This window comes from Saccopteryx leptura, chromosome 13 (assembly GCF_036850995.1).
Source record: "Saccopteryx leptura isolate mSacLep1 chromosome 13, mSacLep1_pri_phased_curated, whole genome shotgun sequence".
Taxonomy (NCBI): domain Eukaryota; kingdom Metazoa; phylum Chordata; class Mammalia; order Chiroptera; family Emballonuridae; genus Saccopteryx; species Saccopteryx leptura.
In genome coordinates, this window is record NC_089515.1 from 37808365 (window position 1) to 37824519 (window position 16155).

General features: G+C 42.6%; 1 protein-coding gene across 1 annotated transcript; it reads right to left on the reverse strand.

Moving 5' to 3' along the window:
• Positions 1-6096: 6096 nt before the first annotated feature.
• On the reverse strand, positions 6097-16000 carry IFIT5 (interferon induced protein with tetratricopeptide repeats 5). The gene is made up of 2 exons (XM_066355076.1): positions 15677-16000; positions 6097-9501 (listed from the first exon to the last, which is right to left on the reverse strand). Exons 1-2 carry the CDS (start codon positions 15679-15681, stop codon positions 8058-8060), a joined length of 1449 nt encoding a protein of 482 aa, XP_066211173.1. The 5' UTR covers positions 15682-16000; the 3' UTR covers positions 6097-8057.
• Positions 16001-16155: the final 155 nt, after the last annotated feature.

Sequence of the window (16155 nt, forward strand, 5' to 3'; positions counted from 1 at the left end):
ACGCTGGTGAAGGAAGGAGATGGGGGACAGAGGTGAATAAGTCTGATGAGCTAGAAACCTTTGATTCTAGGAAACTCGGATAAGTCAGTAGCTTTGTGAGCACTGAATGTGAGTGGGTTTTGGAGCCCAGTGTGTGTTTTTACTTGCCCGCCGGGTGCAAGCTAGAATTAAAGATGACAGCCCATCAGTTCTTGGCTCTGTTGTTTCTTTACCGACTGTCCGAATCCAATGCGAACCTGCATGGGCCAGGAGGCTGCTGTGATAGTGGCCCTGGCTACTGGCTTTACAGTGCGATTGGAGCATAAGGTTGCAGGAATTAATGTGGCATAGAAAAAGGAAAGCATGTGAATACAGGTGAAGTTACTCTTTTTTTTTTTTTTTTTTTTTTTTTGTATTTTTCTGAAGCTGGAAACGGGGAGGCAGTCAGACTCCCGCATGCGCCCGACTGGGATCCACCCGGCACGCCCACCAGGGGGCGATGCTCTGCCCATCCAGGGCGTCGCTTCTGTTGCCACCAGAGCCACTCTAGCACCTGAGGCAGAGGCCAAGGAGCCATCCCCAGCGCCCGGGCCATCCTTGCTCCAGTGGAGCCTTGGCTGCTGGAGGGGAAGAGAGAGACAGAGAGGAAGGCGAGGGGGAGGGGTGGAGAAGCAGACGGGCGCTTCTCCTGTGTGCCCTGGCCGGGAATCGAACCCGGGACTTCTGCACGCCAGGCCGACGCTCTACCACTGAGCCAACCAGCCAGGGCATGAAGTTACTCTTAAACTAAATTAATATTCGATGGAATCAGGGGCTCAGAGGCACTCTCCAAAGTCCCTGACTTGGAAGCTCAAGACAAACCCAGGGGACATTAAGAGGCAGGTGGCCCTAACCCACCTCGTTACATGTCTTACAGCACTCACCTTCCTCGCTTCTGCTGTTGCTCTCCACATTGGGTCAACGTTCGGATTCTGGTTGGTGTGTGTGCGGGAGAGATGTCTTCTCGCAAGGACAAAGGGCCGGGTATCTTGGTTTCTAAGTTTTTGCTGGTTCTTCAGCCTTCCAAAGTGGCTTTGAGGAATGTATTCCAAATCTCTGATTTCCAACATCCAACTCTGGAGACAAGCCTCTTCCTTAGATTGAGTCCTTTGATTTCCTAGGTCATTCTCTCCGGGGGTGTTTCAGAGCAGCTTTAATCCCAGCATCAAGGATCAGCTGATCTGGACAACTAACTCCCTCTCAGAATTCCTTCCAGGGAGCATTGGGACTCTATGTAACAGTGTTGGGTGACCTGATTGCAGCATGTCTGAGCTCAGTGTGATCCCTTGTAGCATTCTTCTCAAGTCTCTACAAATATTGATCCTATCTTTCTACATGCCCCATTCAAAAATTTAAGACTATTTAAAAAATATTGTATAGTCATTAAGCATTAGATTTTAGCACTAGACTTCACGGTTTAAATACTTTTCCCACTCCTTATTAGCTGTGTGTCTTAATCGTGCTAAACTCCAGTTTACTCATATGCAAAAGGAAATAATAAAAGCACTTATCTATAGGGATTTTGTAAGGATTTTATAAGTTTAATACATGTAACGCACTTCGTACAACACCTGGTACATATTACATACTACAGAAGAATTGGCTATGCTTACTCACGTGTCACTAGAATCTATAGATGTGGCTGAACTAGCATTCCCTCTAGGGCTTTGCTTCAATCTGGTGGTGAGTTAGGGACATACATACATAGAGGGCACTGGTCTATAAGCTTGTCTCTTCCTTTCTGTACCCTCTTCTTTTTCTCCTCTGACGTAGGAATGGGAGCTTAGCCCAGAATGGCTTTTCTGGAAAAATAGGAAGAGCCAGTGTGTTCAGTGTCTTCAATCCCTGCTTGTCCTTCCGAGTTTCTACACGAAGCACCTGTGTGCTCTGAGAAGGTCCGACTTTTCCGATCTTACACATCTCTGTAATTAGTTTGTTGCTTACTCTGCTTATATGCCAGGGTGAAAAGAGATACTGAGAATTCCAGTTCATCACCTAGAGGACCCCGAGGTTCAGAGCAGACATGGAAATATAAACATGGCATTCCTGTCTTTCAATTAGATGCTGTTTTTAAAATTCACTTAAAGTATAATAAAATGTTTAATGAACAAAGAAAGTGCTAGAGAAGGTAGTTTTGTTTGAGGAGGGATGAGCTGCATGTGGGTAGCTTGTTCACAGGGGAAAAGGAAGCTAAGGAGAAAAATATCACATCTCAAGGATCCAGGAACCCTGGCTGAGAAGAGAGTAGAAGAGGAATGAGATTGGGGTCCTGAGACAAGGGTCAGCATTGCAACAGAAAGTTAAGTGATAAAAGGCTGTGGCCATTAAATATAAACCAGCGCCTTTGTTCTGTGGAGCGGGAAAGAGGAAGGTCAGTGTTTGGGAGGAGACTGTTCCAACCTGCAATGGGAGCCTAGGATATGCTTATAATTCTATTTCTTGATCTACTTAATGTCGACTTTATTATTTTCCTGCCATGTTTTTTTTGTTTTGTTTTGTTTTTTGGGGGGGTTTTTTTGTATTTTTCTGAAGCTGGAAACAGGGAGAGACAGTCAGACAGACTCCTACATGCGCCCGACCGGGATCCACCCGGCACGCCCACCAGGGGCAACGCTCTGCAGCGACCAGAGCCACTCTAGCGCCTGGGGCAGAGGCCAAGAAGCCATCCCCAGCGCCCGGGCCATCTTTGTTCCAATGGAGCCTTGGCTGCGGGAGGGGAAGAGAGACAGAGAGGAGGGGGGGGGGGTGGAGAAGCAAATGGGCGCTTCTCCTGTGTGCCCTGGCTGGGAATCGAACCCGGGTCCCCCGCACGCCAGGCCGACGCTCTACCGCTGAGCCAACCGGCCAGGGCTTCCTGTCATGTTTTTAAGTGAGGATTAATTATTGAATTTAAGGAACTCAAATTCCAATTCCTCCCTTTTTTTACTGTTATGGCTCGATTTTTACTTTATCAATTAGTTTTATTATTTAGAATAACACATAACAGTTTCATTTTAACTATATCTCTTGACTTCTTTGTAAGATAAACGTTTTTTTTGGTCTCTACCATTCTCTTAATCTCTTTCCCCTTCTCTTTTCCAACTCAAATATTATCAAAATTAAAAAGATGTTCTGTTCTTTAACAATACTGATCCAAAAAGCTGAAAAACAATAAAATGGCATTTTATATTATATAAAGATGATTTGACCTACAGCCAATGAGTCATCTAATTACATTTCTTTCACTGGGCGAGTTAATTTGACCTCCAAAAGCAGACATCAAGATAAAATGTAATGGAAAAATTTTATTAGGGCAACACTTGTGGAAGAAAATGGAATGGGACAGGGAGAGGCTAGAGGAGCCATCAGGCTGTGACTCAGGTCTGACACCAAGTGCAGGAGAGAGGGAAGGAAGAAAGTGGGGTGGAAGCAACACAGACCACTGCCTAGTTGTTGTTTTTTTGTTTTTTTTTAATTTTTCTGAAGCTGGAAACGGGGATAGACAGTCAGACTCCCACATGCGCGTGACCGGGATCCACCCGGCATGCCCACCAGGGGGCGACGCTCTGCCCATCAGGGGGCGATGCTCTGCCCCTCCGGGGCATCGCTCTGTCGCGACCAGAGACACTCTAGCGCCTGGGGCAGAGGCCAAGGAGCCATCCTCAGCGCCTGGGCCATCTTTGCTCCAATGGAGCCTCGCTGCGGGAGGGGAAGAGAGAGACAGAGAGGAAGGAGAGGGGGAGGGGTGGAGAAGCAGATGGGCGCTTCTCCTGTGTGCCCTGGCCGGGAATCGAACCCGGGACTTCTGCACGCCAGGCCGATGCTCTGCCACTGAGCCAACCGGCCAGGGCCACTGTCTAGTTTTAAGGAAAATATGGCAAGGCTGGTGGGGAATCCTTCAGCCTAAGTCAACTGTCAGAGGAGTCCTGCTTCTCCCAGGTCTGAATTTGTATCCCTGCCATGCTGGGAAGTGTGGCCTCACTGTAAACACAATGATGGATGTCAGTGTGTAGCAGATGGAACCCTCAGTTAATTATAATCCCTGTTGTTGAAGATCTGAGAGGTGCTTCTCATGGCTACCCCATTAGGATTACAATATTATTACCCTTGAACTACTCAAAGGAGACAGAATAATTATCCAGGCCAATGGATTCTCATTTGCTTCAATCCAGTGGTGAGTTAGGGACATACATACATAGAGGGCACTTATAATCTACCAATTAGAAAAAGAACACGCCGCATTTTAATGTTTTATATTTCTGTCATGTTCTTTAATCTCAACAATAAGCACACTCTATAAAAGAACCACCCTTGGGTCTGCTTGTGTTACTGTCGTGCAGGCATAATCCTATCATGGCCAGATAAACTGTCAGTTAAGGTTTAAATGGTTAACAAATATTATTGATTATAGGCAAGAACTGTCCAATAGGTTAGAGTGATGCTGAACCAGGGTCAAGAAGAAATTAATTAGTTGTGAAACCTTAACATACATCATCATACTGGGTCCCAACTTACTTATCAGTCAAGTTGGCCAGAGCTGCCATTTTCTCAGGGTCCTCCTGGTTTTAATTTTTAATTTTTATTTATTTATTTATTTTACAGAGGCAGAGAATCAGAGAGAGGGATAGACAGGGTCAGACAGACAGGAACAGAGAGATGAGAAGCATCAATCATTAGTTTTTCATTGCACATTGTGACACCTTAGTTGTTCATTGATTGCTTTCTCATACGTGCCTTTACCATGGGCCTTCAGCAGACCGAGTAACTCTTTGCTGGAGTCAGTGACCTTGGGTCCAAGCTGGTGAGCTTTTGCTCAAACCAGATGAGCCCACGCTCAAGCTGGCAACCTCGGGGTCTCGAACCTGGGTCCTCGGCATCCCAGTCCGACGCTCTATCCACTGCGCCACCGCCTGGTCAGGCGGGTCCTCCTGGTTTTAAAGTTCTGTGGGCCTATGCAGTTTTTCTTGAACTGAGATAATTTGCATGAACTCAATCTAGAAAAGAACAGTTACTGCTTTTACTATTTTTGAAACTCTGGCAGATAGCATGTGATCAACTGCTAAGACTAGTTCTGCACCCAGAAGACAAAATACATTGAAGAGCTCCATTACTCTGAAGCCAGTTTTCCTGCCAGTTGATTCCCTTTGTTGAAAAAGTTATTCTCAGCTTTTGTGAGGCTGGCAGCATAGCTTTACTGTTCAACAAAATAGTTTCTAAGATCACCAGGGAGATTTGAGAAAGAGACATTTCTCTTCCAGAAGGGTCAAATCACCCTGAGGAGCAATTACAACCACTTCCCTGGGCATATTTTTGGTTTGTCTAAAAAAGATTAGATCTTTGAGGTCCCTAAATACAGTCTAATATGTGTAAACTTCAGGCCATAGAGATTCAGTTAAATGGAAGGAATATATTTCTAAGAATAAGGGCTATCTGAAATGAAATTATCATTTAGGATGACTGTTCAAGCCATCAAAACTTAGTTTTGGTGGCTTCTGTTTGCAGCTCCTTATGAGCACGGTGTCAGGTTAAACTAGCCAATAAAGTAACATCTAAACTCCAAAAAACAAACAAACAAAAAAAAACACTTAGTTTTGATGGTTAATTGATTAAGGTGAACTCTGAGGTCTTCTATAAACCAAAGAGTCTATGAAATTACCTCTAAGTAGTTATAAGTTCTAGGAAGATAAGAACAATTATTGACAAAATTTAAAGTTATTATAAACATTAATTTTGGTTCAATGTTTATGGCTGTTTTTTACATGTTGATATTATACTTTATCATGTTATGACATATATCTCAATATTTTAATATTAAGTGAATTTTAATAATTTCATAGACTTTAAAGTCTAATATTTAAAATAGAAGCTTCTAGTTCTATCTTTGATACCACAACTGTATTTTATTGCATGGCAAGTGGCTACTTGGGAACATAACCTTGATTACATTATTTCCAATGAAGGAAAATGACCTCTGCAAAATAAAATATTCTAGTCCTGAATTTCTAAAATATTTGAGTAAAGGTCATTTCCTTCCCTGCTCTTCCTTCTTTAATAAACAAATAAAATGAGCAAAATAAACAAAAACAGCAGGAACTTAAGTAAAACAAACATTAAAAAAATTTAATTCATGAGATACATTGCAATATATATGGATGACTGAAGATGCATAGAACACACTATCTGGAAGAATATAATCAAATTGTTAACAGTTTACCTTTGGAGGTATAGATCGGGGTAGGGTGAGGGGAGCGCTCTTATTTTAAACTTCGTATACTTCTGCATTGTTTGAAATTTTACAATAACTCACTAGTTTTATAATCATCAAAGCCATAATAAACATATAAAAATAAAAATAACGAAAGTAACGCACACGGTTTTAAGTACTACACAAAAGTAACACACACACACACAGAGTTTTGTAAGAACTACACAAAAGTAACACACACACACATACACAGAGAGTTTTAAGAACTACACTGGAGGTATAGAGGGTTAAATCACATGGCACACCTTCCCACTAATACTGGTGGTAAATACAATCAAAGAAACAACCATTAGAGAAAGCCACTGTTAGCAACGTCCCCATTTAAAAAGTCCCCTGAAATAAGAGCCCTTAAACGGTGACCCTTCAAGGTGGATATTAAAACTGAAAGCTGGGCTTACCTATTCCTGGAGGATATACAGGAAAACATGTCAGTATGAAAACTTCAAAAGAAAAAGCTTCACAGAAATAACGTGGAATTCTAAAACAGTTCACCAAAGATCAAAAACTGGGGGTTTGAGAACTCAGCCCAGTCGAGACCCCAAACTAAATCACTGAAATCCTGGTAATCTAGGCATATAGGTAAGGGACTTCCACTTGACACAGTTGCTTATCATGTTTTCCAATTTCTCTATTGGTCTACTTTCTATCTCAATGGTTATAATTAAATATACTGTAATTATAATTGGAAAAAAATGAGCAATTAATTCCATTTAAATTTAGTTCAAGTTTTTTCTTCTAGTGAAAGAATCAAGAGAAACTTGAGACTAATGATTTTCTATTATTAATTTTTTTTCTCATAACTATTTCTAGCTACTTAATGAATGTTTTAGGAGATAATACTTCTGATTTCTCATGTTCTAGCTTCTTCTTTTATTGCAATCATCAGAGATGACAAACATTTTATTATTATGAACCTTTTTCTTCCAACAAAGAGGATTCTTTAAGTTGATGGTTAAATATCCTCATCAAAGTCAAAACATCTGTAACTGGAAAGTTTCATCTTTTGTAGCTACATAATTAAGAACACAACTTAATATTAATTTTGCACTTCTGAAAGTGTTCCCGATGTAAGCATCAAAGATTTATGCAGGATTATACTCACTGCATAAGTAACATGGGAAAGTTGACAAAACAATCAAAAAATTATTATAAATAGAGATAAAGGGTATAAAGTCATAATGGCCATGGCATTTTTAAACGTTACAATAGTTGGAATGTTGCTGTTTCTTTTTTTTTGGTTGTTTTTTTTTTTACAGAGACAGAGAGAGAGTAAGAGAGAGTGATAGATAGGGACAGACAGGAATGGAGAGAGATGAGAAGCATCAATCATTAGTTTTTCGTTGCAACACTTTAGTTGTTCATTGACTGCTTTCCCATACGTGCCTTGACCGCGGGCCTTCAGCAGACTGAGTAACCCCTTGCTCAAGCCAGCGACCTTGGGTCCAAGCTGGTGAGCTTTGCTCAAACCAGATGAGCCCACACTCAAGCTGGCGATCTCGGGGTCTTGAACCTGGGTCCTCTGCATCCCAGTCCAACGCTCTATCCACTGCGCCACCACCTGGTCAGGCAGAATGTTGCTGTTTCTTAATGAATTATAGTATTTTAATTAAAAAAAAAAGTAGAAAACAGCAAATGATTTGTCATAATGTATATAAAGTATTTAACATGATGCCTGGTACCCAATAACCATTTAATAAAAACCAGCTCTGTAATGAATGGATTAAAACTATAAACAAAAATATAGGAACCCAAAATGGAGAGAAGAGCCTTCAAGCTGATTCCCCAGCGTATGCAGCTAAACGGCAAGTCGGAGCTCACAGAGAGCACTGAGGAATTCTGCGTTTTCTGGATCTATCTTCTGGGCCCTCTCATAGTAGTCAGCAGCTTGCCTCTTTTCTCCCTCCAGCTTGTAAACAAACCCCAGGGCGCTTAAACTCTGCACATCTGAAGCATTGTGACCAAGTCTCTTGGTAGCCAATTTCTTCAGAGCACTTGTCAGCTTGGGACGTAGGGACGACCTATCTTTGACTTTTAAGGCTTCTAAATAATGGTGGATGGCAGTATTTTCTGATTTACGGTGGAACTCCTGAAAGCGACCGTAGTGATAGTGGATTTGATGTTTGTGATCATCAGTTATGTTCTCCAGACGAAGGGCTTTCTGGAAAATGTCTTCAGCATTGCTATACTGGCCTCCCTCAGCATACATGTTGGCCAGGTCTGTGTAGGCAAATGCAAACATGGAGTCTCGTTCCACAGCTGCCTTGAAATGAAATATAGCAGATGTAATCAGCCCATCAACCTTCAGTTTATCTTTTCCTTTAGGCCTATTGCGAGTGGCCTTCTTGATTTGGATCATTTGTGCCCTATAGCAAAGTCCCATTTGGTGGTGCAGGAAAGAAGAGGTTGGCGTCACTTCCAAGGCCTTTTTCAAAAGTTCAAGGGCTTTGTCCCAGGAATTTTTTCTCCTGTAGAATTTGGCTGCATAACGAAGGACATAAGGTTCAGATGATATCTGGTCCAGGATTTCTTCAATATACTTTTCCCCCTCGGCTTCTGCGTGTACATCTTGAAGCTTCAGTGCCAGAAAAACCTTAATGTAGGTGTTATCTGGGTTCAGGGTAACAGCCTTCCTCAGCGGGCCCAGGGAAAAGCTCTTCACAGACCCTTCTCTGTCAGAATCATCCAGCCGGTACACTGTAATGGCATAGCCAATGTTAAATTCTGGATTATCGGGTTCCACTTCCAGAGCCTTCTCGAAAGACGCTTTAGCCTTTTGGTAATACTTCCCCCCAAATTTCAGGAGCGCCCACCCTTTCTCACAGTCAATCTCGGGACACTCCAGTTTGTAGTTACAAGGACTGGACATTTTCTTGCAGACGTTCCCCACCTTGTCTATGTAGCTCTGCACTTCTGTAAGCTGCTCCATGTGATAATACACCCAGGCGTAGTTTCCCCACGTGACCAGACTTCGGACTTCTTCTTTGTCTGAGTGTTCCCTCTGGATTATTTCTTCTGCTTGTTCCAAGCACTCGAGGGCATCTTTATTTTGGCCTTTTAGGTGTTTCACATAGGCCAATAAGTTATAAAGAGTGAGTCTGGATTTTGTGGTAAGAAATTCAAGCTGTTGACCAATTGTATCTTCTACATCAAACAGATCAATGTCTTCCTTAAGTAAATTCCAGGTAAAGTGACATTCTAACTCCAACAGGATGGCCTTCAAAGAGTCCTTAGGAATCTCACTGTCAAAGATAAAAATCCTTTTTAATTTTTGAATACAGGAAACAATCCATTTTTAAACCTTAAATACTGTTCTTTGCTTAATAACGATTTTTACCTTTTTATTTGACCTTAATAGTTAAACATAGGCTCCTATAACTTTATATCAATTTCTCTGTATACAGTTATGCCTTAGAGATATTTTATTAAGTTCTCATTATTCATTGCAAAATTCTGGAGATGACAGCATTTTTTTTTAAGAGTAGCATCAATCATCAGTTTTTCATTGCGTGTTGCAACAACTTAGTTGTTCATCGATCACTTTCTCACATGTGCCCCGACTGCAGGCCTTCAGCAGACTGAGCAACCCCTTGCTCGATACTCCCCTTTTACTACCAAGGGAGTATAGAAATATAGCTACGGCTGAAGGGAGGCTGGGGGAATTGTCAAAAAATTTAATCATGGTATCTTAAATGACTTAATGACGTGCCAGTGGGAACGATCTCATACTAAGGGAGAAAATAATGCTTCTGAGAGAGAGGAGGGATAATTGTAAGAAAGATGGAATATAAAGAAGTGAAGCTACTTATTGTTAATATCAAATTATCTCCATCCCCAAACTCCTCATCATGGTTGCTGTGCCCTTCATCGTCTGGCCCCTGTCTACTGCTGGCCTCATTTTGTAGCCCATTCCTCTCACGCACTGCATTCCAGCCATACTGACCTTTAAAAAACTGTTATGGGTTATTATTTCTTATGCCAAGTGTGACCTACCTCAGAGCCCTTGTATCTTCTTTTATTCCCTTACTCTGGGAACTCTTCCTAACAGAGTTTTAGGGCTTACTTATTAGGCTCATAATTCTGGTCTTTGGACAAATCTCAGCTCTCTGGAAAGGTCTAACCTTGAGCACCTTAGAAAAGCTGACCCCTACCTTGCCAGTCATCATAAAGTCTAGTCTATCAGTTTCCTGTTCTTTGCAGCACTTATATCAATATTTGCTGGGGGGCTGGAATGGAGGAAAAAGTGCTTTGAATCAAAAATGAGATGAAACTGAAATGGACTGAGTCTTTAAGATTTGGAAAGGGTCTATCCTAATAGCCAAAAGTGACAGAAAAATTAGAGAACTGTACTAATTGCACAATTAGTGGTAGTGATTAGAAAAATAAAACCATTTCATATTTATACTCTAATATATTACTCCATGGAATGTTTTCCAAATTTTATAAATACTAAATGTAAACATTAATAGTTGACTTAATGTTATATTTAATAGACATTTAAATTAGCTCATTGTTAATTTCAATTTTTATAATTTTTTTCATATTTATTCTTTCTCTGTTTGTGTATATAAATGCACACACACCATATATACAGGTCCCACATTTTAGTGATTGTATGTTCTAGACTAGAGCTTTCCCATAGAACTTCTGGCCATGGTAAAAATTCTCCTATCTGTGCCGTATATGGTAGCTACTAGCCACACATGACCACTGATCACTTGAAATGGAGCTAGTACAATGAAGACACTAGACTTTTAGTTTAATTTACTTTAATTAACTTGAATAGTCACATAGAATTGGTGGCCACTAGAGACACTGGGTCTTAGGGCTTAATGGATAAAAAGACCTCAAACTCAACAGATGAGAGCTCTCATTAAACTTAAAATCTCTGTTATTTTATTCAAGAAGAAGCACTAAATTAAATGGCAAATAAGGATCTACATGAAAAACAACTTTATGCATATGACCTGGGTTCACTGCAAATTCAGTTCAATAGTATAAACACATATTATTTATAATATACTGTCTAGAACAGGGGTCTCAAACTCGCGGCCCGCCGAACAATTTTGTGCGGCCCGCAGGCTAATCCACGAAGTTCAAAATATTTTGGATAAAATTAAGTAAGCCTAGGGACCTACTTGTATTTTTCATTTCTCTAGCATCCTAGCTAGATATTAGCTTAGTTAACAGCAGTAGTGATGCGAACTACAGTTTCTGGTCGTTTTGTGACACTGAGTAAACTGCATGTACGATTGTGCTTGTTGTACTGATTTTTTTTTGTTTTCAACTGCAGTGAGAAAAGTGTTGCGTAACAGTTGCCTTTTGTAGACCTAGTGCGGCCCGCCGAAAGGCTGTGATCTTGCTCTGCGGCCCACATGCTGAGTTGAGTTTGAGACCCCTGGTCTAGAACCATATGAGTACTCAAAAGACAAATAACTAAAGCCACCATTCACTGATGGTTTACTACATGCCAGGCAGTGTGCCAACCACTTTATATAAATTACATTTAATTTCTATAAAAACCTTTTTTATTATTCTCACAATTTTATGGGTGAGGACTTGCAGACAGTTTAAATTACATGTCTATTGTCATAACTGCCATAAAGTGGCTGAGCCAAGATCCAAACCTAGTTCAGCATGATTCAAAAGCTGCGTCTTTCAACCATAATACTATACTACCTCTAATATAAAAATTGGACAGTTGTTTGTTTTTTTCAGAATAGTTTGCTGTGAAGCATAGGATATATCTAATGTATGTAAAATTCACTTTGCCTCAGGAGGAACTAAAGAAAAAACAGGAAGCAATTTTAGAGTAGCTTAAAGAGCAGTTAAGTGGTTTGTGACTGACCACTGAAAAAGACACACCAGGTATTTAAAGGTCTCAGGTTAAGAAAAGTCGTAACAGTCTACTTCATTGGAATTGTTTTGAGATGGAGCTACTTCTCACCAGCATGTGCTTCACAGAGAGCTTCAGATACGGGGTGGCAGATAGCTCTTTATTTAAAGATAATTAGTGATTCAAACAATAAGAGAGCTGGGTAAGAATATGTTAAAAGTGCTCAGAAGGAAGTACAAGAATCTTAGTTAACAAAGATATAATTATCACCTTTATTAAGATAAGTGAATAAAATACTTCCCCCTCCCACAACCTAATTAAAGACTTTCTGTTGTATACACTAATGACCTTCCAAAGTATACTTCTTTTATCTTTGATCTCTTCCCTGAACTCCAGATTTATCTAATGTTTGGTTCACATCTTCAATTAGAAGTCCAAGCGGCATCTCAAATAAACATATCCAATACAGAAATTTGGGTCCCTTGAGCCTGTTCCCCTCCTAGTCTTCCCCACCTTATTTGGCACCTTAGTTCTACAGGACAAATAACTGAGGAATAATCTTTGATTCCTTTTCTCTCAACCCTCATCCAAATCTAACAGGATGTTTTCTGTTCATTCTACCACCCAGATACATCTTAAATCCACCCACTTTTCTCCATTTCCACTATTTACCAACAATTACTTTTCCTTTGAGCAAGGGCACAAATCTGGTCTCCCTGCTTCCACTCTTGGTCTCTATATAGTACCATACTTGTAAACTTTTGAAAATATAAACCAGATTATGTCCATTTTAAAATCTTCAAATGACTTCCTGACACCCTTAGATACTGATCCAACCACGTTCTCCCAGTCCTAAAGGAGCTGGCCTTGTCTATCCATCCAGCCTTCTCTACTCCTCTCCTTCCTCGTTTACTATGTTTTATTTTATTTTATTTTTTTAATTTTCCTGAAGCTGGAAACGGGGAGAGACAGTCAGACAGACTCCCGCATGCGCCTGACCGGGATCCACCAGGCACGCCCCGCGTTGCTCTGCCGCGACCAGAGCCACTCTAGCACCTGGGGCAGAGGCCAAGGAGCCATCCCCAGTGCCCGGGCCATCTTTGCTCCAATGGAGCCTCGCTGCGGGAGGGGAAGAGAGAGACAGAGAGGAAGTAGAGAGGGAGGGGTGGAGAAGCAAATGGGCACTTCTCCTGTGTGCCCTGGCCAGGAATCGAACCCGGGTCCCCCGCATGCCAGGCCGACGCTCTACCGCTGAGCCAACCCGCCAGGGCCTCGTTTACTATGTTTTAGACCAGCAGTTCTCAACCTGTGGGTAGCGACCCCGGCAGGGGTCGAACGACCAAAACACAGGGGTCGCCTAAAGCCATCGGAAAATACATATTTTGAATACCAAAATACATATTTTGAATACCGCTGTTTTAGACATACTGACATACTTTTTCCTACCACGAACACACCAAGTTCAAGGACTTTTACACTTGTTATTTCTACTGTTTGGAATGCTCTGGTCCTAAACTTTTGAGTGACTAGTTCTTTTCTGTAACTCAGCTCAAATATGCCGTAAGAGGCTGTCTGAGGGAGAGCTATCTAAAATAACCTCCTCCATTATAGGTCCCTCTCTGAGGCCATTACACTGTTTTATTTTCTTAATAGCTCTTACCACCTTCTGAATTATGTTGATTATTTACTCACTTATCTACTGTTTGTCTATTTCCCTCATTTAAATGTAAGCCCCATGAGAATAGAGACCTTGCTCTGATTTTTTTTTTTTTTTTTTTTTTTGCCTCTGTGTGCCTAGGATCTGTTATTCCAGGCATGTGACAGGAGCTCAATAAGTAAATATTTGTTGAATGAATGATAAATGAATGAAGTTTCATAACTGGTAGCTTCCAGCATGTCCAGTCAGATGTGTAGGCTTAGCATAAAAAGCACTTGAATTTCAGATGAAGGAATTTCTGCTAGTTCTTCCCTTCCTGCTAATGGCCCTAAAATTTTTCCAACATTCGTCTTCCTTATCCCACTTGTCTTTATATCTCAGCATGCTCTCTGGCTCCACGCACGGTTGGATTTTGAAAATAGGTTTGAAAGGAGTACAAAACTATTTCCTATAGTCCTCACTGGGAAACCTGGTATGATTACTCCTTGGTACTTGTTCCTTTCTCCGGTGTTAACTGCGCCAAAATCACAAGCAAGATTTCCCATGCCCTTGTCAGCCGGCCCAGATCCACCACAATATAAGCATAACAGCCTCTGCCCATCTGTAGAGTAAAATGAACACTGGCCCTGTTCTGACGACATCCCTGCTCAAAGACGACAAAGATCACTACCTGGGCTGTAATGAATGTGCCTGTGAGAGGTGAAAGGGACATTCAGTCAGCCACTGAAGTGTTCTGCCCAACTAGCCGGCCATGAGAAGTCTTACTTTTTTAAACTTGGTCTACTTAATTTTTAACTTTGTTTCTGGAAAGCTGGCAAAGAGAGGCTATTATGTCTGAAGAGGTAATATTTATCTTTCAGTAATTTTTTTTTCCAGAAAGAAGCAGCCCCCACCTCACATATACATATACAGTGAACCCACTTTTCTTCCTTGTTTCTTCAGGCCTTTCCTGATACCTCCCTCCTCCCTTCTTACAAATGTTATAAGTTACGGAGTTATTATTTTTTTTTACTTCTAATAATTGTCAACACTTGCAAATATCATGTGCCAAGCAATTAACCCTTTCCACAGTCTTAACAGATGGATGCCATTAATTTTTTTACTGTTAAGAAACAGACTCACAGAGTTCTAAAAACTTTGCTTTTGGGTCACCCAAATAGTAGAACAAAGGGTTATTTGCTTCAGGAACCCAAGATTTTAACCTCTCATTCCTCGATTTGTTAAATGCAAATTGTTCGCTAGCCCTGAGGATACCAAAAAGGGTGAGGAAAAGAACCGTTGCCACCCATTAGTAAAGGAAACGGATAAAGAAATCTTCGTAAAAATAGCGGATTGGGTGGAACAATAAAATCCTGTACGTGGTTCATGGAGCTCACGGGAAGGGAAGAACCCACACCCAGAAATCAGAAAAAGGCAAAATGGCAGTAGGAGGCCAAATGCCGCCTGGCACTGCGGCCAAACCGTGTCTGCCAAAATGAGGGAGTGGCAGCTGCGGACTCGAAGTGGAGGAAGGCGACGGGCCCACGGAGACCGTGCCAGGTAGCGGCCCCGTGGAACGGCCCTCTGTCCCCGCGCGGTCACCGCCGCCGCGCCCAGAACAGCTTCACTTCAGGAGGGACAAGGCTCCGGGGCGCGTCGTTGGCACCCACGGCTAGACAGTCCCCACCGCGGACGCCTTGGATCGGGGCTCTGGAGAAGGGTCCGTCCGGGCACCCTCCCCAACAGGCCAGAGTGCGGACGCCCGGGACCTGGGCAGGGCTCCCGGGGAGCGTCCCAAGCCAGACGCCTAGCTGCTCGGTAAGGGGGCTCGGCCTCTTTCTGGGCCGCAGAGCTGCGTCGGGAACGGAATCAAAGGAAAACCCGGGCTTGAAACAAAGGCCTGCGCCCAGTCTGGGTGGGGACGGGGGCGCGGGGGAGGGCTCACCTCATGGTGGCTGGGCTCTGCGGGTCGTCCGGGCAGGCGGCAGTCCCCGCGGGTTTCCTCCGGGTGACTGGGATGCCGGGGTGCGGAGCGACCGGGCGTGCGTGTGCCTGTGCGTGCGCGGGGGTGCGGACGGTCGGCCGCGCGCTTCCCGCAAGGCGGCCGCAGCGCAGGGTCGGTGCCGGGGTGTGTGTCTTTGTTAAAGGCAGGGCCGGAGCGGGAAAAGGAAACTGGAAAGTAAATCTGATCCCCTACTAGGCGGAGTCCTGCTCCAGGAAACGGAAATTTCGGGAAGGGATGAGTAGGGACCCTCCAACCTCCCGGTCCAGATTTAGGGGCAGCAGGGAAACCTTTGAGGAACAGGGTCGTTTAGAGTTGACTTTGCAAGCTGGGCCTCTGGGCCTTGGTCTCCCTGAGTCCCCGTGCCACTCGATTAACCTTCCTTCCTTCCTTCCTTTCTTCTCTTTCCTTTATTTCTTTTT